We start from the raw sequence: 23,416 nt of genomic DNA on the forward strand, positions 1-23,416 counted from the left end.
AGCCCCGCCCATCTCCCTGGACCAAAAGCCCATCTTCAGGAGAAGCTCCGCCCACCTTCCTGGGCACCAGCTCTGCCCACCACACTAGGGCAGGCAATCTTTCTAGAAGAATGACTTCTGTCTTCTAGTTTCTCTAGCCAGTCAGGTTAGAGGTTGACAGAGAATGATGGGAATTCACATCTTCCAGCTTTAGATAATTACTTTTGTTGTCTAACCCCAGACTAGCATATTACAGATCAGAGGTCAACAAACTGCCAAATGAGGCCTGTTGCCTATTTTTGCAAGTGAAGTTAAGTTGCACGGGAGCAAACACAGCCATGCTCAGTTGCTTCCGGGTTTGCTTTTGTGCTACAAGGTCAAGGTTGAGTACTTGAGACAGAAACTTTATGGCCCACAAAGCTTGGAATATCTCTTTTCAGAAAAGGTTTGCCAATTTGTTATAGATGCTTAAAAAATATTTTTGGATTAAGTCAACTCAAGTCAGACTCCCAGAAACCTGCGCTGCTAATTTGCATTCAAGTCTTCTGTCTAGAGACACCAAAATGAACCAAACACTAAACAATTCTTTCTTTAAAATTCAGGAAATGAAGGTATAGAGTAGGTAGGAATAGCTGCTGAAGAATCCTGCCTTTCCTTTCAAAATAGTGTTTATTGGGCACCTTCTATCTTCCAGGAACTGTTCTTGGTAGAATAATGAATGAGACAAGGGTCCTGCCCCAACACTGGGCATCTGACTGATAAAGTATCGCCCCCTCACTGGGCTCAGCCAGTGTGGCTTTGTGCGCAGACCCCCACGTGGCTCCCCTTTCCATCTTCTCTCTTGGGGGCGTCTCTGCAGGCCCCTGCCTCCCAAGTCCTGCTGTTTCTCTGAGGGTCCACCTACTAGGCTGTGCTCTGCCTGCAGCCACGGACGGTGCCTCATTCATTCCTCTGGAACTCTCCAGCACTCAGTGCAGACTCTGACATACAGAAGGTGCTCAATTTGTTTCTATGCCCTCGCCAGGCTCCTTTGAGAGCCCTATACCAGGTAATAGGGGTTTCCCTGGTGGCTCAGATGGTAAGAATCTGCCTGCAATGAGAGAGACCCAGATTCAATCCCCGGGTTGGGAAGACCCCTGGAGGAGGGCATGGCAACCCACTCCAGTATTCTTGCCTGGAGAATCCCGTGGACACAGGAGCCTGGTGGGCTATGGTTGATGGAGTGGTTGATGGGGTCGAAAAGAATCGGCCAAGACTGAGCAACTGACACTTTCACTTTCAGACCTCATAATGCGGAGGAAGAACAAACGATCCTTCAGGAATTCCATCTGAGAGCAGTGTCGTGCAGGAATTCATAAAGGGAAAGGACGAGCCTAGTAAGATATTGCCCCTTCTTCTTTAAAAAGAGACCTATGAGTGATCTGATGTCCCCTTCCTTTTTCTTGCCGCCTGGCTGGCTTCATGTTCCACGGGCTTTGAAATGAAACCCAGATTTCAGGCTGACCTGAGAGTTGGGTTTGACGCGAGGAGTAATTATTGAAAGTGACAGGGGTGATCCATATAATAAAATGCTTCCTACATTTTTCATAGAAATGATCCAATACTAACCACTGCTGTGGGGGATGGGAGGGAGGCTTTGGCTGGGGAAGGGCACTTGGGAGCAGAGCGGGTGGGGGGGGGCAGGGAGGGGTGCTCCTGGGAGGAGAGCAAACTGCTTTCAGAAGTGCTGTCTGAGAGCTTCGTACAGAGCTTTCAGCTACTTCTGCTGGGGTGGCTTTGCGGTCCCATGCATTAAGGACCCTCAGCCTCTCTTCTGGAAATCCTTTTCTCCTGGAACATTTTACCTTGTTAGTTTTCGCTGCTTCTTGAGAGATTTTCTTTGGGTCTCAAAATGCTTTCTCTTGATACTATGTCTCAGGTGGATTTAAGATCACAGCTATTACATCAGGATTTAACTTTGACTTGATTTGTGGGGAAAGAAAAAAAAAAATCTCATTGTTTCAGTAGAAGTTCCAGTCTGGCACTGCCTGGTGAGTCTCCTCATTGGATTGTTCAAGAAATATCTATGGAGTACTTTCTATGTGCCGGGCACTGGGCTGGGAATATAATGATGAATGAGATAGGTAGAGTTCTATCAGAGTTCTAGTGGAATTGGCAACACTGTCAGGGAGCTGGTTGCTCAAACAGACATGGACCCAACAGCATGATAAAGATGCTAGGCTCTGGGAACCCCTTCAGGGGCATAGAGGACTTCTTGGAGGAGGTGTTGTTTCACCGGAAACCTGGAAAATGTGTAGGATCTTGCCAACAAAGAGGGGAGGAAGGGCGTTGCGGGTAGAGGGAAATAGCACACCTGAAGGTTTGGCCATGGAAAGGGGGGAAGACAGAAGGCTCAGCTTTTTCCTGCCCTCTGCAGTGACAGAGACCTCTAGATAGTTCTGGCCTTTGGCGCTTAAAGGATGGAAGGGCAAGACCCATCACCAGGAGAGAGATAAAAAAAATTGCATCCACTCACGGAGGAAATATTCTGCTGTGTCAGCTTCATAATCTGCATCCTCTGGGAAGTGATCGATTTGCTTGCAGAGACCTTTGAAGTTCCCTGGAAAACAAGGGAAGAAAGTGCTTGTGAGACATCCAAATCTCCAGGGACTCAGTGCCCACTGGCCTCTTCCTGACTTCTTGTTCTTCTGAAGCTGGCTCAGTCCTCTCCCTCACTTCCCCCCTCCCCCCTCAAGGAAGGTATCGCTTTGTCTGTTTGGACATCTGCCCAGTGAATCAAAACACACACACCCGCGGTGCTGCAGAGAGGATCTAAGGCTTAAGACTTCAAAACCCAGCCTTCCATCTCTGCATCGAGGCTTCTGAGGATTAGCTGAGGCTTGGCGGGCGGTGGAGGTTTGAATCTGGGCTGGGGACTGCCACGGAGGAGACTGGTGAATACCAGCGTGCCTGCCTCTGTGCCCCAGCTCGGCTGGGAGTCACCTCGTGTTTTACATGCGAGAAAGTTGATCGCTTTCCAAAGAGGGCAGACCCCAGACCGAGGCTGACAAACATTCCCACAGCCCTTTAGATGAGTTTGCAAAGCATTTTCCCATCTGCAATTGCATGGAATTCACTATATGGAGCCTATGAAAGTTCTGCAATACTCCTAGGGTTGAACACCCCACCCAGGCCTGGGTCACTGGCCAGACTTGTGGAGTATGACTCAACCTGTGAGAGGAGTAATAGCATCTTCATTTTATAAATGAAGAAACTGAGGCTCAGGGAGACTGGATACAAGTGTGCTTATATAACTATTTTAGGTATTTCAAGCTAATACAGTATATAGGTAATTCTGTACTACATATTACAGAGAAGATGGTTGATCCTTACCCTACAAACCTCCCTTAACTGTCTCTGTGCCAATTCAAATAACTGAATAAGTCCTCATGGCCAGGAAATGATGGAATCTGGGCTCAAACAAAGACCTTTTGGTTTTAAAACTTTCCTTGGTGATTGCTGAGAAGGTGAGAGCCAGCTCAGATGAGAACCCCTAGCCCAGTGTCTAGCAGATCCCCAGCAGTGATCCCTAAATGAATGAGTGAACTACTGAATGTGATCTTCATAAACACTTATGTGGAGAATAGAATTTACAAGCATGGCTGCTTCATGACAACAGAGACTTCTGTCTGTTTCATTCACCATTGTGTCCCGAGCACCAGCACAGGCACGATGGATGTTGCCTGACTTTCTCTGAATGACTGGACACTCGAAACTGTGCAGGGAGATACAGCGACAGTGGGTGAGAGGCAGGTTCTGCAGCTGGCCTGCCTGGGTTTCGTTCAGCCTCACAGAGATGCCTCAGCTTCCTCATCAGAAAGCAGAGATCATAGCGATTCTTCCTTTGTCGATTGTTGTGGGGATGACATGAGCTAACACGTCTAAAGCGCTCAGAGCAGTGCCTGGCACATTAGTAAATGTGCTGAGGGTATTGAGTGAGAGAGAAATGAACCTTGCTACATTTAGCCCCTGACATTCAGGATTTTCCTGTGATAGAAGATAATGCCACCTAATTAATACAGTCCTTAATATGTGTGAACAATTTATTTTCTTGTAAGATCCTGAGCCTTGTAGCCCATAAAGTAGGTTTTATTATGCACCATAAGTATTATTTAGGAATATTAAGTCATTATTACACATATACACAGCCGGATATATCATACAGCTGGATATACAGAATGTGCTCAGTTGCTCAGTCATGTCTGACTCTTTGCAACCCCACGGACTGCAGCCCATCAGGCTCCTCTGTCCACAGGGATTCTCCAGGCAAGAACACTGGAGTGGGTTGCCATGCCTCCTCCAGGGGGTTTTCCCAACCCAGAGATCGAACCCAGGTCTCCTGCATTGTGGGTGATACAGGTATGCTTACATAATTGTGTTTCTAGCTATTATAATATGTATAGGTAACACTGGGGATCCTAGGTGGTGCTAGTGGTAAAGAACCCGCCTGCCAAGGCAGGAGACAAAGGAGACATGGGTTCAATCCCTGGATCAGGAAGATCCCCTAGAGGAGGGCATGACAACCCACTCCAACATTCTTGCCTGGAGCATCCCATGGACAGAGGATCGTGGCGGGCTACAGTAGGATTGCAGAGTTGGACATGACTGACGCGACTTAGCATGCATGCATAGGTAGTTCTGTACTACATATAACAGAGAAGATGGTTGATCCTTACCTTACAACCCTCACCTCCCCTTAACTGTATCTCTGCCAAATTCACTTCCTTTCCCAACTTCTGCAAGAAGAGAGATTCCCCAGAGCATATGAGGACTCCGGGTAGACAGAATTTGGCTCAGAATGCTCCCAGTGGGGCAGGTATCTTCTCTGTGTGTGCTGGACCATGTCTTGTCTTGCTTGGCACCCTCCCCACCCCATACCTTGCTGTCTCCCCCTCCTCTGTGGTCATGAACATGTGCCCACCCTGCTCTCAGCATCTTGATGCATTAACCAGAGGCTTCCCCTACCTCTCCTGACTTATCCCCCATCCAACCACAGACTCTTTTTTCCTGAGAAGAGTCTTCATTTCTGCTTCTAAGAGGATAACATTTACCTCCCCATTGGTAAAATTACACATCACTGTATTTGAAAACCACTTTGCAAAGCACTTTCCTTTTCTCTCAGTTCAGTCTGACAAGTATTTCGTCAGCACCAACTTGGTGCCAGGCATCTTTATAAGGAATCTGTGCAGGAGGTGAGGCGCTGAGAATGGTACTGAAGTGCCCCATGGCTCCTGACAAATTGGGGACTGTGCTCAACCCCCAACCACAGGTGGTGCCTCCACGTCTCTCTTTTAAGGGCCCCACCCTTCAGGCTTGGACCTCTAGTGCAGCTGCTCCCCACGCACCCTGGCCCCAGCCCCTGCCTCCATCATCTTTGGACCACTGGATCCCAGCACAGGGCCTTGCACAGGAGAAGGGCTCCAGAGATGTTTGTAGAGAGGCTGTGTCAAAGTATCAACAGCCCAGACCTCTCCTGTGAGGTCCAGACCTGGGGATCCAACTGCCTATTTGATGTCTCTTGGTGGATGTTTTAAAAGCATTGTACACTCAGCAGGTCCAAACCGGAACTCATGATCTATCCCTCAAGCCTGGTCTTCTGGAGGCAACAATTAGGTCAGCCAAGGCCTCTCTGTTGCTGCCTCATGCAAGCCTGAGCCCAGCCATCATTGCCAACATTTCTGCCTCTTCCCTGCAGGCTCCATCCATCACGACATCCTGTCTGTATCGGCTCTCAGAATCTTTCAAACCCATCGATTTTTTTTCCCCAACAAGAGCAATACCCACTGCCAGGCCACCCTCCTTGCTTCCCTAGATGACTGTGGTAGCCTCCCCACTGGCCATTTTGTACTCACTCTTATCCATCTTTACAGAATGATCATAGTGAAGCTTTGACAATGCAGATCTGTTCAAGCCATCTTCAGTTTGAAGTGCTCAACAGCTTCTTGATGTTCTTAGGGAAAATTTCAACATCTTTAACAGGGCCCAACCGCCGTCTGGTCTAACCTCTGTCTCAGTGCACCTGCAGTCCCAGCTCCCTTCCCGCCATGCTCCCTCCTTCTATGGGGCCTTTGCATATGCTGGTCTAGCCTCCTGTGCCCCCACCGTCTCCTTTGTTGTCCCTACCTCGATGTCTCTATGTCCTCCTGCACTGTGCTAGTGTGGGATCTACTACTCCTCTGGCTGCTCTGTGGTCAGGGGAGGGCTCAAGGCATGAGTGATGCTGGTGGGAATGTTCTAGTGGAGAGGGAATGCTTGATAACCCGGGGAGGGGTGGGACAATACAGGAGCACTGTGAGGGGGAGGAGGCCTGGGACACAAGTGCAAGGCCAGCCTCACGTGGATGCTGGTCCATCCACGGCACTGTGGGGAGCGGGCAGTGTGGAGGCGGATGCAGGCGATGGGTGGGCATGGTGGAAGCTTGTGACACTTCTCTTCTGCTTGCTTCTACTTTCTGAATGAAATGGGAAACAGAATTGTCAACTGAGAGGAAAGGGAGGAAGGAAGTGAAAATTTTCTCCATGAGAGTGAAGAAGGAATGGGCTAGGCTTGAGACATGAAGTATATGTGTTGGTGGCCTGACAGTTCCTCCTGAGGTTCTGTGCTTTTTTCTGAACACATTTAGGATATGGGGCAGTCCAGCTGGAGGGTTGCCTTTAACCAGGATGAGGGTCTGTGAGATGAATGCAAGAAGGGGAGGCAGAAAGGGAGTAGATTATTGCCAGGAGCCAGCATGAGGAGCTCTGCCCATGGCAAAGGTCATGAGGAAGGAGGCTCGACATCAACACAGGGGGAATAATAGGGCTGATGACCCCAATTGTTCCAGATTATGAAGACGGATCAGACTGTAAGCTGGTAAAGGGACCAGTGAAAAGAAGGTGGGATCAGTGCATTGAAAGCATAAGGTGAGGGTCAAGGAATTGCTGGTGGGGGTGAGGGGGTGGGGAGATGCTCTGGGGAGTAAGCTGGAAGGGTGGGGCGAGGGAGTCAGAGAGGCTGAGATTGTGGAAGGGCATGGTTGTTGGTAACTTCAGGGTGAAGGATAAGACCATGAACTGGGTGGCTCGGGTCAGGTGGAGGTTGGGAAGCCATTGAAAATATTTAGCAAAGCTCAGACAAATTATTTAGGTTGGTGCAAAAGTAACTGCAGTTTGTTGGACTTTGTTGTTTCATTTGTGGTGCTAGTGGTAAAAAGCCTGCCTGCCGGTGCAGAAGACTTAAGAGATGTGGGTTCAATCCCTGGGATGGGAAGATTACCTGGATAAGGAAATGCCAACCCACTCCAGTATTCTTGCCTAGATAATCCCATGGATAGGGGAGCCTGGCGGACTATAGTCCATAGTGTCACAAACAGTTGGGCATGACTGTGTGTGACTTAGCACGCACACATGCCTACATCATTTTAATGCACATTTCTTGCCTTTTTTTTTTTTTTGCTAATGACTTATTACTTGCTGTTTATTTTATATTTATTTTAGACCAGGGAAGTGATGTTAGACAAAAAGAAAATTTGAGTGATTATCTTATTTGAGTTCAAATTGGGTTGTAAAGCAGTGGAGACAACTTGCAAGATCAACAACACATTAGGCCCAGGAACTGATAACAAATGTACAGTGCAGTGGTGATAAAGAAGTTTTTCAGGGGAGATTAGAGCCTGGAAGATGAGTGCAGTGGCCAGCCATTGGAAGTTGACAATGACCAAATGAGAGCATCGTCAAAGCTGATCCTCTTACAACTATAAGAGAAGTTGCTGGAGAGCTCAGCACTGACCATTCTATGGTTGTTCAGCATTTGAAATGAATTGGGAAGGTGGGTGCCTCATGAGCTGATTGTAAATAAAAAAAATCATCTTCTCTTATTCTATGCAACAACAATGCACCGTTTCTATATTGGATTGTGATGTGCAATGAAAAGTGGATTTCATACAATGATCAGTGACAACCAGCTCAGTGGTTGGATGGAGAAAAAGCTCCAAGTACTTCCTAAAGTTAAACTTGTACCAAAAAAAGGTCATGGTCACTGTTTGGTGGTTTGCTGCCTGTGTCATCTACTACAGTTTTCTGAGTCCTGATGACATGATTACATCTGAGAAGTATGCTCAGCAAATCCATAAGATGCACTGAAAACTTCAGCATCTACAGCTGGCATTGATCAACAGAAAGAGTCCAGTTCTTCACACAATGCCCGATCACACATCACACAACCAAGCTGTCAAAAGTTGAATGATCTGGGCTACAAGTTTTGCTTCTTTCTCTATATTCACCTGACCTCTCACAAACTGACTGCCACTTCTTCAAGCATCTCAGCTTTTTGAAGTGAAAATGCTCCCACAACCAGCAGGAGGCAGAAACTGCTTTCCAGAAGTCGGTCGAATCCTGAAGCATGGATTTTTATGCTACAGGAATAAACAAACTTATTTCTCATTGGCAAAAATGTGCTGATTTTAATGGTTCCTATTTTGATTAATAAAGATGTGCTTGAGCCTAGTTAAAATGATTTAAAATTCACAGTCTAAAACTGCAATTACTTTTTCACCAAACTATAATATACAAGATAATACTAGCCTATAATATACAAGATAAAACCAAATAACTTCTATATAAAGACAAAACTAAATGTTCACTTTTATTTCCTATATACATCAAATACATATTATAAAACTGCTTACCAAGTTAAACATTGACGTGCAAATGATTCATCCAATTATTCTAATAGGCCCCAAATCAATGGTTGGTTTTTAGAAATTATTGGTGTGATCTTTTGATGATGAGTCTTTTACAAGCTAAATGATGGCCCTGTCTGCATGGAGATTTGACACAGGGAACCACACCAGATGCTTCTCGCCCTTCTCTGTTAGAGTAAGAGTCATTCTGTCTCAGTGTAGAGAGTTTTCTACTAACCTCTGAGGGACAGAAAACTAAGATCATGGCATCTGGTCCCATCATTTCATGGCAAACAGATGGAGAAACAATGGAAACAGTGACAGACTTTATTTTCTTGGGCTCCAAAATGACTGCAGGTGGTGACTGCAGCCATGAAATTAAAAGACGCTTGCTCCTTGGAAGAAAAGCTATGAACAACCTAGACAGCATATTAAAAAGCAGAGACATTACTTTGCCAACAAAGTTCCATCTAGTCCAAGCTATGGTTTTTCCAGTAGTCATGTATGGATGTGAGAGTTAGACTGTAAAGAAAGCTGAGCTCTGAAGAATTGATGCTTTTGAACTGTGGTGTTGGAGAAGACTCTTGAGAGTCCCTTAGATAGGAAGGAGATCAAGCCAGTCCATCCTAAAGGAAATCAGTCCTGAATATTCATTGGAAGGACTGATGCTGAAGCTGAAGCTCCAATACTTTGGTCATCTGATGCGGAGAACTAACTCACTGGAAGAGACCCTGATGCTGGGAAAGATTGAAGGCAGGAAGAGAAGGGGATTATAGAGGATGAGATGATTGGATGTCATCACCGACTCAATGGACATGAGTTTGAGCAAGCTCCAGGAGTTGGTGATGGACAGGGAGACCTGGCGTGCTACAGTCCATGGGGTTACAAAGAGTCAGACATGACTGAGTGACTGAACTGAACTGAACTGAGAGACAGAAGATTAGTGGTGAGGAATGACTGAGGTAAACTGGGACCCAGGCTGTAGTGGGATTGATCCCAGTGGTCTCTGAGGTTGATGGTGATGATGAGGCTATGAGCATTGGTTGGAGCATAGGGGTCTCCAGGAGCACTGGGGGCTCTGTGGCCTAGGACTCAGTCTGACTGACTAAGGCGGTGCTTAGGCTCATGAAGCAGTACCCTGGTGGTACCACACTGTTATTGGTAGAATTTAAGTTTGGTAGAACATCTATGTCTGCAGACATTACTACTAATAGTGAAGAGGGGTATCATCTTGTTTTCTGGATGCCAGCCTTGAGTTCTGGTGTATTTCTTTCTGGTTGGTGGCCATCAAGTCCAGGGATTGATTCAGCTTCAGGCACAGATAGATCCAAGTGCTCAAATATCTGGTGTCTCTCACCATCTCTGTTCATCTTTCCTCTCTCCTCAGGGTAGACATTAAGGGATGACTAAGTGCCTGGCTCTGGGCTGGTGGAGGGAAACCTGACCTGATCCTTGCCTTTCAGGGATGCATAGTTTTGGGGGGGAAATAGATAGCACAGAATTTACTAGAATGTAATATCTCACATCCTATATTAGAGAGATATAAGGCATCCGATCCCATTACTTCATGATGAATAGATAGGGAAACAATGGAAACAGTGAGAGACTTTATTTTCTTGGGCTCCAAAATGACTGCAGATGGTGACTGCAACCATGAAATTAAAAAACACTTGCTCCTTGGAAGAAAAGCTATGACAAACCTAGATAGCATATTAAAAAGCAGAGACATCACTTTGCCGACAAAGATCCCTCTAGTCAAAGCTGTGGCTTTTCCAGTAGTTATGTATGGATGTGAGAGTTGGACCATAAAGAAAGCTGAGCTCTGAAGAATTGATGCTTTTGAACTGTGGTGTGGGAGAAGACTCTTGAGAGTCCCTTGGACTGCAAGGAGAGCAAATCAGTCAATCTGGAAGGAAATTAACTCTGAATATTCATTGGAAGAACTGATGCTGAAGCTCCAATACTTTGGCCACCTGATGGGAAGAGCAGACTCATTGGAAAAGACCCTGATGCTGGGAAAGATTGAAGGCAGGAGGAGAAGGCAGGGACAACAGAGGATGAGATGGTTGGATGGCAACACTAGTTCAATGGACATGAGTTTGAGCAAACGCCAGGAGACAGTGAAGCACAGGCAAATCTGGTGTGCTAGAGTCCATGGGGTCACAAAGGGTCAGACACGACTGAATGACTGAACAATAGCAACAAGGCCTTATGGGCTTCCCTGGTGGCTCAGTGGTAAAGAACCCGTCTGCCAATGCAGAAGATGTGAGTTTGATCCCTGAGTGGGGAAGATACCCTGGAGGAGGAAATGGCAACCCAAGTATTCTTGCCTGGAAAATTCCACTGACAGAGAAGCCTGGTGGGCCATAGTCTCTGGAGTCACAAAGGAGTTGGACATGACTTAGTGACTAAACAACAACAGTAAGAACACAAAGCCTTATGGGATCATAGTTGTTCAGCTAACGTGTATGTTGCACAGACTGTATGCCATGTTCTGTGTGATCTGCTGAGGACACAGAGGAAAAAAATCGACTTTCTGTCCCCACAGAGCTTGCCATCTATGGGAGACAGGGAGGAGGTGCTGTGGGGTAGCAGGATGTGTGTTCTGACGAAGCAGGGTGTGTCTGAGAACACACAGAGGATTGCAGATTCAGATGTGGGCGTGCGTGAGTGTTGACACAGGCTTCCTGACTCAGAAGGTGGAGGAGTCAGCCAGGTGAAGCAGGTAGGTAAGGGTGTGTGTGTGTGTGTGTGTGTGTGTTGGGGCATGTGAGGAAGCAGTGGAGGGTGAGAAGGGATTCTAGGAAGAGGCAAGTCAGGGAAGAGCAAGGTCAGGGGAGTGCTGGGCACACAGGAAGGGGCAGAGTGTCTCAGGGCGCCAGGCCAGTCCTCCAGGGCAGAGCTGGGGGTAAGAGGGAAATCTGGAGGCAGCATTGTGCTGGGGCTGGCTTACATCTTGGGAGCTGATTGTTAGCGTCTCTTCATAACTCACATGAGGAGCTTGAAATCAGCCACAGTGCAAGTGTTTGCACCACGGACATTGGAAAACACTACAAATCAAGGTCCTATATCCCTGCACAGACAGCCAGCTGGTAAACATTTACCAGCAAACCCCCAGATGCAGGGCAGTCTCATATGAGGGGTTGGCTGGTGCAAAGACATGACATCTTCATGGGAGTGGAGATTTACAGAAAGATTGATCCCAACAAGAAGGTTGGATGGGTGAGGGTGAGGGCAGGAGATGGCTGGGGAGTAGGCAGGGATCTGATCCTGCTGGGCTTGTGGTCCAGGCTGAAGTGAGGAGGGGGCATCTCAGCGCCCACTCCCCCCATAAGCACTGGCTTTGAGCTTCTGGAGGATGAGGAGATGGGGGAGATTCTTCCACCATGAGGGCTTCTCAGGTGGTCCTAGTGGTAAAGAATCCACTTGCCAATGCAGGAGACATAAGAGACTTGGAGTTTGATCCCTGGCTTGGGAGGATCCCCTGGAGGAAGGTAGGGCAACCCACTCCAGTATTCTTGTCTGAAGAATCCCATGGACAGAGAAACCAGGTGGGCTACAGTCCATGGGGTCGCAAAGAGTAGGACACGACTGAAGCAACTTAGCACACACACACTCCCACCATGAACTGTAAAGGATTTTTCTGCCAAGGGGACCAACAACTGTGAAATCTCTACTGAACCTCCACTCCAGAAGGGCCAACGATGTCGCGCCAACCCCAAAGCCCAGAGACCTCAAGCCAAGCCTTGGAGGGAAGGCCAAGGGCTGAGTCTTAGACTGCCACAGCTCCACCTCCAGGAATTCCCCGCTTCAGTCTGAGAATTTCAGCTTGCAGGTATTAAGTAGTTTAAAAGGAGGTTTCATCAGCTTTGTAAAAAGCACATTAATATCTCACAACACCAACTGCTGTCTCGTTTCTTTGAGATACAATAACCTCTTCATAAACCTGGTCATTAAGGGTTGAACAAGCGCTGTTTTATTTTTCCACATATTCAGGAGAGGCTGAAAGAGTAGCTCAGAACCTGGAGGCCACGCTGAGGGAGCTGGCTGACGCACGGGTAGGAAGTCGGTGAAGTAATTTTTTAAGTAAAGCAAATGAAGGGTTTGGTGGGAGCTGCCGGCGCTGTGTTTTAAACCTTTTCTGCTCCTGGCTTTTTGCTGTGCTGGGAGGGCCCTCCCTGATGGCAGGGATTAACGAGCCCCTGGGGCGGGTGGGCGAGGCCGGCCTCGCCCACCTCTCTGGGAACCTCAGCCCCCAAGCAGTGCTGGCACTGGCGGCTGCTGGAAGGTTTGAAAAAAAACTCTCTCCCCATTCATTCATTCATTCATTGAATTGTTTTCAATGGCTGCTGCATGCTAGGTCTTGTGCAGGCGTTGGCTGGGGTTAGAGTGGAGTAAGAAGACTGCCCTGCCTGCCTGCTTTCCTGAATCCGTCTCCAGGTGTGCCCTGAGAGCCCACCTTTCGGAAGTCCTGGGTATAGCACTGTGCACTTTTGCACACATCTCTGGGAGGAAGAAAAAGTGAAAGTATTAGTTGCTCAGTCGTGTTCGACTCTTTGCGACCCCAGGGACTGCAACCTGCCAGGCTCCCCTGTCCATGGGATTCTCCAGGCAAAAATACTGAAGTGGGTTGCCTTTCCCTTCTCCAGGGGCTTTTCCTGACCCAGGAATGGAACCTGGGTCTCTTGCATTGTAGGCGGATTCTTTACCATCTGAGCCATCAGAGACTATCCTGTCTTGATTCTTGTCAGCTGCTTCTTTAGTTCTTTCAGTGTGATATGGGGAAGAGACTGGACCCCAGACTCAGAGAGTCCCAGCCTCAAAGCCCAGCTCTGCTAGCTATCAGCTATGCCGCCCTGAGCAAGTCATGTGACCTCTCTGTGCCTATTTCCTTCTTTGTAAAAAGGAAATTCTTGCCCTGTGGGGGTAATTCTGAGGACTCAATGAGAAAGCCCCTTGTACAGTCCCTAACTCAGAGCAGCACTCAACCAATGTAATCCTTCCTTCTCTCTCTTCTTCAAATGACACCTCTTTCAAGAAGCCTTTCTTGATTGCCCTTAGTTGGAAAGACTCTTTTTCTCCTCTATGCCCCTCTGAAGTGCGACTAGGTTTTAATGGGCATAGGAGTCACTAGGGGATCATGTTAAACCAGTTGCTGACTCGGTGGGTCTGGAGAAGACCCTGAAACTTGGTATTTCTTGCAAGCTCAAAGGCAGTGTTGTGATTCAGGGTCCCTGGTGGACTATATTTTGGGTTGATTTTGAATACTTTGTATCTGCTTTAATCGTATTTTGTGCTCTGGTATCATTGTTCAGGGAAAAAATGGCTTCAAATCTGTAAGTTCCTCAAGGGCAGAATTTCCTTGATTCTAAGAACTTCCATGCACATTTCAGTGAAATTGGGATGTGTCTTACAATTGATGGGTTCATTTACTGCTGTGTGTCTCTCTTTCCCCGAAGAATCATTATTACATTGATGGTGTGTCTTACAATTAATGATAATAGCTACACAACAAGTGTTTATTGAACGAATGGACAAATAAATGAATCTGTGTGCGTGTGTCTATGTGCGCGGAGAGTATTCTATACATTTCCATTCTCCTGAACAGATGAACATTATGCCAACTATTAGAATCCCTGGAGCACCAGGATCTTTTGTAGCTCTCTTATTAAAAGCCTATTTGAGGGACTTCCCTGGTGGTCCAGAGGCTAAGACTCCATGCTTCCCAATGCAGAGTGCCTGGGTTTGATCCCTGGTTGGGTAATTAGATCCCACCTGAAACAATGAGTATCGAAGATCGATCCCATGTGCTACAACTAAGACTTGGCACAGCCAAATAAATAAATAAATATTTTAAAAGCCTATTTGACAGTCTCAAAGTATGTGTATATCCTAAACCCCAGCAATTTCCCTTAGAAATTTGCCTTGGGAAGCCCTTGCCTGTATACATAAGGAGGTGTATATGAGAATGTTCCTAACAGCAGTGCTTGAAACAACACAACCCTGGGAACAACTTGCATTTTTCTCATCAGAAGAATGATAATAACTTGGAGCATATTAATATAATGAGATATGACTCAGCAATGAATGGGAGTAGATTACAGCTACACTTGTCAACACCGGTGAATTCCACACACATGATACTGTGCAGCACACACACAAAAACAGACTCACAGGCATAGAACACAAACTTAAGGTTACCAAAGGGGAAGGGGGCAGGGATAAATCAGGAGTTTGGGATTAAAATATACATACTACTGTATAGAAAATGGATTACCAACAAGGACCTACTATGTAGCATAAGGAACTATATGCAATATCTTATAATAACCTATAGTGGAAGAGAATGTAAAAAAGAGTGTGTATGTGTATATACACACACACACACACACACACACACACACATACATATAAATATACAACTGAATTACTTTGTTGTATATCTGAAATGGGCACAACATTGTAAGTCAACTATATTTCAACAAAAATTTTAAAAATACTGAACACAGAAATCAAGCCATGGATAAATACATATGGTATGATTCCATTTACACAAAGTTAAACATGTACAACTGGACAATAGATTTTTAAGGACATGGGTTCAATCCCTGCTCCAGGAAAATCCCACATGCCACATGGCAACTAAATCCAGGCATCACAGGTATTGAGCCAGCGTGCTAGAGCCCCTGAACTGCAACTGCTGAAGCCTGTGTGCCTAGAGCATGTGCTCCAAGCAAGAGTAGCCACCAGAGTAAGAAGCCTGAGCACCACAAAGAAGAGTAGCCTGCACTCGCTGCAAGTAGAGAAAGCCTGAGTGCAGCAACGAAGACCCAGCACGGCCATACATAGATAAATAATGAAAAAGGAAAGACAAAGGAAACACGTGGTTGTGGTGAAACTGTAAAGTCAAGCAAGCAGTGATAAACACAGAATTCAAGAGGGTGTCGACCAGACCCGAGGGAGAAGGGGTAAGGGAGGGGACAGGTCAGCTTCAGTGTGCTGGGATGCTCCATTTCTTAACCTGGTGGTCAGTTCACAGGTCTTCATTCTATTGCTGTTCTCTGTGCCTCACTATGGCAGAGACTACTGGCTGTTTCCTAATGTCCCATCTTTTCCATCTTCCCATGTTTTGCTTGGACAGGTGGCTTCCCAGAATATAGACTTTAGTTACCAGCTGCTCTTGAAGCTAGAGGTGACCGTGTGACCAAGCTCTGACCAATGGGATGGAAGTGGAAGTGGAGGGAGCGACATCCTTCAAGGGATGGCATGTGCCTTTCTCAGCCCCTTCCTCTGGGCACATGGAATAGAGAGCTCCAGTTGCCATCTTGGACTGTGATGCAACCTTGAGGATGGAGAGCTGCATGATGGAAGAATCAAAGACATCTGGGCCATGCCATCAATGGAGAGTCTTATCTCCCAGACGTCATATCTCCAAAGTTGGGTGATGAGAGAGAAATAAGCTATCTTTTTTAGCTAAAAAACAACCCTTGTTGCCAAACCTAATTGTAATCAGTGTAATCATGCATGTTAAAATAGTCTTTTATATGTATTTAGTATTAGATACTTTTTAAAGAACCCTGCGGAGAAGACAATGGCATCCCACTCCAGTACTCTTGCCTGGAAAATCCCACGGATGGAGGAGCCTGGTAGGCTGCAGTCCATGGGGTCGCTGAAAGTCAGATACGACTGAGCGACTTCACTTTCACTTTTCACTTTCCTGCATTGGAGAAGGAAATGGCAATCCACTCCAGTGTTCTTGCCTGGAGAATCCCAGGGACGGGGGAGCCTGGTGGGCTGCCGTATATGGGGTTGCACAGAGTCGGACACGACTGAAGTGACTTAGCTTAGCTTAAAGAACCCTGACGCTGGGAAAGATTGAAGGCAGAAGGAGAAGGGGATGACAGGATGAGATGGGAATGACAGAGGATGAGACGGTTGGATGGTATCACCAACTCGATGGACATGAGTTTGAACAGGCTCTGGGAATTGGTGATGCACAGGGAAGCCTGGTGTGCTGCAGTCCATGGGGTCGCAAAGGGTTGAACACGACTGAGCAGCTGAACTGAAAGAACACTTAGTGCTTGCGTCGAGCAGGTTCTCACTAAGTATCTACAGAATAATTGAGCAAAAGGATGAATTAGAAATTGTCTCAGTCTTCTTCACAACCTCTTTGTTCAGGATAAACTTTTCTCCAGTTCAGTGCCGGCTGTGGCCATGACTAAGGGAAGACATGGGCAGGGGCATTGCTGAGAATTGGGGTGCAAGTCAGCCTTAGACAAGGGAGCCAGGAAGGAGGTGAAGAGAGTGGGTTTGACCTCACACAGGAGGAGTGAATGGATCCTGGTGGAGATAAGTGAACCAGGATCCTCAATGCTTAGAGACTGTGGACAGGCCCCCAAGGTGGTGGTCAGGGCCCTACACTGGGAGCTCTGTGTGTCGCAGGCAGGGGTACTCTTGCTGGTGGATTATGTGGACCTGACCAAGAATGAGAACTTGGGAGGATCTAGGTTCTGAACTTCAATGCCCCTTCATCATAACCTTGTATCTCTGTCCCCCTCACTCCACAGTGTTGATGCTGGAGCAGGCTCCCAGGGACAGGAAAACGTCATGCCCTCAAGTACCACCATGTGATTGAAAGCCCTGCGCAATGAGGTTAAGGACCCTCCACAGAGGTAACGAGTCAACCTAAAATGTACTCCATAAAGCAGGCCTTTATGTTTGAGTGTTGTCAAAAGCTGTGAAACCATCCTCAAAAACAATTCTTAGTTCAGCTCCTGCTGCTAGAGAGGCAGGGAGGGTCAGTGGTTAGTCTCAGAGTCTGGAGGTGGGAAACCTGGGTTCGTAGCCCAGTTGTACCACAAAGCCCCTCTGAACCTCAGTCTTTTCATCTGTAACGTGGGGAGACAGTAGACCTATCTCACTGGGGCTGTGAGAATTGCATAAAACCCTACACTGAGAGGGTTTAGCACAGTGCCTGGCACACAGTAGGTTCTCAAAAAGTGTCAGGTGCTACTGTCTGGGGCCCATGCTGGGGGTGCAGATGGATCACCCAGTCCCTGCTCTCAAGAAGCTGCGGGACTAGTTGGGGAGAGTAGTGGTTACTTTCCGTGTCAGGATTGCTCCCAGGGGGAGGCAGGCCTAGGGAGGATGGGAAGCTGATAGGCATAGACCCTCTGGAACAGGATTGATCAAATGGCTCTGTCAACCCCAGGAGTGGGCAGGCAATGAATAAGCACTGTTGTGTGCCAACAGCTCTATATTCATCTCGAGAGCCTGGCGGCGCAGTGGAAAGATGGCCGGGCTGCTTGGTGAGACAGCGGGTGCTTGCACCGTCTTTCTGCCGTGTCTTAACCACGTGATCTTGGGCAAGTCACTGACTTCAGGATTCATTCAGGGCTTCAGCCAGTCCTCATTTCTACTGAATGCCCATTAATTGTAGTGATTGAGCTGGGCACCGTGGTAGAGAGGGGGTCAGTACAGCAGGACTCCCTAAACCCCTGGAACAGTGTCTAGGAGGCACTGAGACACAGAGTCAATGTACCTGGCCCTGGGTGAAAACAACAGCAAGGGCAGGGTGGTCACGTGGGCCCCTTGGAGAAACTGTCAGGAGCGAGGTGCTTGGTTAAACACTGTACATCAATGGGGAGGTAAATGAAGGTAAATGAAGGTAAAATCAATCCTAAAAAAAAATCCCTCTATTATTTTCTCCACTTTAGAGGTGTGGAAATAGAGGCACCGAGAGATGAAGACATGCACTGAAGGATTCACAGTGTGAGCCAAATAGCGGGGATTTGACCCCAGGCAGTGGGGCCAAAGAGCGGATACTTTCAAACTGTGGTGCTGGAGAAGACTCTTGAGAGTCCCTTGGACTGCAAGGAGATCAAACCAGTCAATGCTAAAGGAAGTCAACCCTGAATATTCACTGGAAGGACTGATGCTGAAGTTGAAACTCCAATACTTTGGCCACCTTATGCAAAGAGCTGATTCATTGGAAAAGACCCTGATGCTGAGAAAGATTGAGGGCAGGAGGAGAAGGGGGCGACAGAAGATGAGATGATTGGACGGCATCACTGACTCAATGGACATGAGTTTGAGCAAACTTTAGGAGATGGTGAAGGACAAGGAAGCCTGGTGTGCTGCAGTCCATGGGGTTGTAAAGAGTCAGACACGACTGAGTGACTGAACAACAGTGGGATTCTGGTGAACCACTAAGTGATACTGTTACTGCAGAGGACAAGATGGTGGAGGGTGCATCATTTCATCTGAGTGGTGGTGAGTTGTCAGGAAGGCTTCCTGGAAGAAGCTCCATCTCAGATGAGCCACGAGGGATAAGTAGAAATTGTCAGTTGAATGGAAGGGCAGGGAGGTGCTGGGGGGAAGAGCAAAGGTTAACCAAAGAAAGAAGATGGGATCCTGCCACCAAGAGTTTTGGTCTGTCTGAAGGACAGATGGTCGGGCTGGATATAAGCATGTGTGTGTGTAACCAGTCTTGAGAGATAGTAGTTGTGGTTAGATTATTCAGGACCTAATAAGCCATTAGAAGTATAAACTTAGAGCAGTGGAGAGCAACCAAGGATTTTTTAAGCAGGTGGTTGATGTGGCCAGACTTGTGATTTAGGATGATAGTCCTGGTGGCTGCATGGGGTGTGGACTGGAGAGACAAGCCTGGAAGCCATGAGCCCAGTCCAAGCCACCAGCATCTCTTGCCTGGACCATTGCAACAGGAGTAGTCCAGGTGAGAGATGGAGGTGGCTCAGGCAGGGTGGGGACAGTGACGATGGAGAGACCTGCGTGTGTATGAAGTCAGCTGAGATTTATTTATCTGTAATATGGGGAAATGGGCCAGTCCTGTTTCCCTGAGGGTGTGATTGAATAGATGAAATGAGATAAAATTGAGAGCTAATAAACTCACTTGGTAAGCTGCAGAGCCCTGTGCAGGGGTGCAGGCTGTTTAGCCCAGGCAGCCACTGGGGATGAGACGGGGCCAGATGCAACTCTCCCTCCAGATATGCTTCCTACTCTCTGGACAAACTGCTGCTCTAACATTCATTAGTTGTGCCTCCTTGGGTTAGTCACTTCCCCTTCTCTAAGCTTCTATCTTCTTCAGTCAGTCAGTCAGTTCAGTCGCTCAGTCGTGCCCGACTCTTTGGGACCCCATGAATTGCAGCACGCCAGGCCTCCCTGTCCATCACCAACTCCTGGAGATCACTCAAACTCATATCTTCTCCTTATGTTGTTGCAAATATGAATAAAATAATATGCAGAGTACTTGACATTGTGCCACCAAGGAAGTGCTAGGAAATAAAAATCTTTACAGGGCTAGCGTCTCTTGCACTACTCTGTGTACACAGATCATGGGGCCTGGCTGCCAGGAGGTGTCCCACAGGCACTGTCACTTGAGGGACCCTCATTCCTGCCAGCATCTCAGGAAGTCACCGACATATTGTCTAGATGCCTCCAAGGAACGAGAAGACGTCAATGGCCTTTCCTGCTTTGCAGAATCTGCCTTAAATTTTTGACCACCAATTTCCCTGAGTCCGCTTTGGTTCATTTTCATCTGCTTAAGTACATTCAATTTCATGGCAGAGATCCAGTCCAAAGTGGTTAAATGCCACCCAAGCCACTGACCCACAAGGATGGACATGTTTCATGGGATGAGGATCTGTATACCTGGAAATGCTTATCTAACTTCATTCTTGTTTCCAAGCCAAACACAAAACTCGGAAATCTTGTCTTCCATTGCCTACAGCACAAAGGGCGGATATCTTTAGGACCAGATTCCCACCCATGCCCAGTTGGAACCAGAGCTTCCCACCTTATCTGCTTTGACTCTTGTCTCCCAGCTATGCTGGACTCAGAAAAGCATATGGGGACTTCCCTGGTGGTCCAGTGGCTAAGACTCTGTGCTCCCAATGCAGGGGGCCTGGGTTCCATCCCTGGTCAAGGAACTAGATCCCATTTGGTGTAACTATCAGTAAGATCCAGCACAGCCAAATAAATAAACAAATTAAAAAAGAAAAACATCTGCCCCTTCTTCTTTCCTCCTCATTACTTACAATTTCCCTCCTCACAGAATCAAACTCTCCTCTCTTCCCTGTCTGAAACAATGTCTGTTTTACTCCAGAGGGTAGCAGTATACAGGTAGGACCAGGACTAAGATCAAGTGCCTAGGGTCCAAATTTCAGGATGTGCTCACCTTCAGGGTGGTGCAGGTTCAGGGAGCGTCTTCTTCAGTTTTTCAGCTTGCCCTTAGCCTGGCCCAATAAAGGGGAGATGTCAGATCGGTACCTGGGTGGGTGTTATGTTTTCAGAACTGCTTCCCAAGGTAGTGAGCTCCTTGTCATTGGAGGGGTTCAAGCAGAAGGTGGTCAGCTGCCTCTTAGGGTTGTTGAAGGGGGCACTTGTGTATTAGCTGGGAGGTGGAGTAGGCGCTTCTGAGGTCTTCCATCTTTTGGAAGTTAGGATTTATGGAGCCCTCCCTGATCCCACAGCTTAGGGCTGTCTATCCTTCTTTTCAACTCTGCGTTTACCTCCAAGATCACTCATCTGGCAATTAACCACAGGCTGCCTCGTGACAGCTCTTGTATTGCTGTCTTTTCATTTCAAATTTCACGAGTGTATGTGTCATTTTCTGAATAGCATTCCACACGCACTGAGGATGAGGATTAACTGCACACTTTCCATTCTCTCTCAGTGGATATGAGAGCCTCTCTAATGTTTATTTAAAATCCCCTCTGTGCCGATACTTTATATCTCACCTAATTCAATGATCACATCAACCCCTTGGGTAGATCTTATTAATGAGCCTATTCTATAGATGAGAAACTGGAGGCTTGCTGAGTTATTAGTAATATTAGTTTATTAATTAATATTCAGATTTGGATATTAGCTACTGTTTAAAATGGAAATGCAAGACTGAAGGTATCAGACTGTTTGGGTGTGGAGCTTTGGGCAAATTGCCTAAGGGCTTTGTGCCTCTGTCTCCTCACCTTAAAATGGGATAATAACATCATTGATTTCACAGGTTCTTATGAGAGTTGAATAAGTGAACATACACATAAAACTCTTAGAATAGTGCATTTCCTGAGCTTTCCACGCACATTACCTGTTATTTTTATTGTCATCGTTATTCATAATAACAGGAAAGAGAATGAGTAGAATGTGAGTCTTAGTATTTCCAGATGCATGCATAGATCTGGACCAGTCATCCAGATAGGAAGACAGGCCAGTCACCGACAGCGCTGGTGAATTTTCTCAGAATTGTCCCTCTCCCCAGGAGAGAATCCTGCCAGGAGCCATTTGTAGACATAGAGATGTGGGTCTCTCATGAGTCTAACTGACAAGATTCACTGCCACAGAACTCGCTCACCTTTGGGGAAACTTCAAAAAAGCATTTTCAAAACTACAAAGCTGAGGGCGAGTCTTGGTCTTCATTCATTCATTAATTGATTGATTAAAAACATGTTGTCAGGTTTCTGTGAGCTAGGCACTCTGCTAGCAGATGAGGATGGAAAAATCAGAATCTTTGCTGTGAAGCCTTCGTAGTCTGGGGGATTGGTGGACCGGCCCCACAAAGCCAGGCTGTGCTCAAAGAGGAGTTGAGAGACAGCCAGGCTGCCTTCTGCCTCTTCACTACAATCCCAGAGAGGGAAGGGGTTCTTGAGGGACAAGGAAAATTACTGCGAGGAATTGCAGCTGATCCACACAGCTCAGCGAGGAGGGAGATCAGGAGGGAGGTGGAGATGGTTGTACCAGTTGCCAGGTGTGAGCTGAAGAAATGGAGCAAGTTTTTGGGGGGACCACCAAAACCTCTGTCCCCCTCCCCCCAGCTGAACACGAACAGACTCTGGAAAGACCTGCCCTGCCTGCCAGTGCCTCTGACCACAGTTGGCTGCTAAAGGAGCACTTTTATTGCTGTTGGGAAGGCAAACGCTGTTTGCCTTTCTGTCACTTAAAACAATGTGGTGTTGTGACACTCTGGAATCTGAAGATAAATGTTTAATAAAAGGATTCAATTTGATATAATGTCAAAACTTAATTAGAGCCACAGTGCACAGAGGGCTTTGCAGGGCCTTTAATTAGGACCCATTTCAGGGTCTGGTCTGATAAATCTCCGGCACTATGGAGGGGCTGCATGGGCTGCAATGGCTCCTCTGAGCCTGAGACCTGCTGTCTGCAGATTCTAGTTCAAGGGCACTGCTTTCTGCAGCTCTAGGAGAGCTAATGTAGGGTCTTAGCTCACTCAGTGGGTGGAAATCTACATCTTCTAGGGTTGGGGTTGGAATGCATAACCATAGAATGATGCAAAGGATCCCTAACCTGTGTGAACCTCAAGGCTGTAACCCCAAGTCAAGTGAGGAGTCCTTAAACAGGGGAGCTGCCTTCAAATCAACTTGGCCCCTGACCCTAGGGGCAGAGAAGGTTGAAGCTGCTGGACACTGGTTGACAATCATGTTTTTGATCCTAGCCAGGGCTCACATTTTGCAGATACGTACTGATACAGCTGGGCTTCCCAGGTGGTGCTAGTTGTATAGAACCCACCTGCCAATTCAGGAGACGTAAGAGATGTGGGTTAGATCCCTAGGTCAGGAAGATCCCCTGGAGGAGGGCATGGTGACCCATTCCTGTACTCTTGCTGGGAGAATCCCGTGGACAGAGGAGCCTGCTGGGCTATAGTCCACAGGGTTGCAAAGAGTCAGACACGACTGAGCGACTTAGCATGCACACACTGATACAGCT

General features: G+C 47.2%; 1 protein-coding gene across 1 annotated transcript in view; it reads right to left on the bottom strand.

Moving 5' to 3' along the window:
• The window catches only part of CACNG2 (calcium channel, voltage-dependent, gamma subunit 2), a 123,112-nt gene that overhangs the window by 20,054 nt on the left and 79,642 nt on the right, over positions 1 to 23,416 (bottom strand). Inside the window, exon 2 of the mRNA XM_010860545.1 lies at positions 2,495 to 2,578. Within this exon, the coding sequence (XP_010858847.1) occupies positions 2,495 to 2,578 (84 nt within the window). The remainder of the gene's footprint in view (positions 1 to 2,494; positions 2,579 to 23,416) is intronic.

Source organism: Bison bison, unplaced genomic scaffold (genome assembly GCF_000754665.1).
Source record: "Bison bison bison isolate TAMUID 2011002044 unplaced genomic scaffold, Bison_UMD1.0 scf7180017864468, whole genome shotgun sequence".
NCBI classification, from domain to species: Eukaryota; Metazoa; Chordata; class Mammalia; order Artiodactyla; family Bovidae; genus Bison; species Bison bison.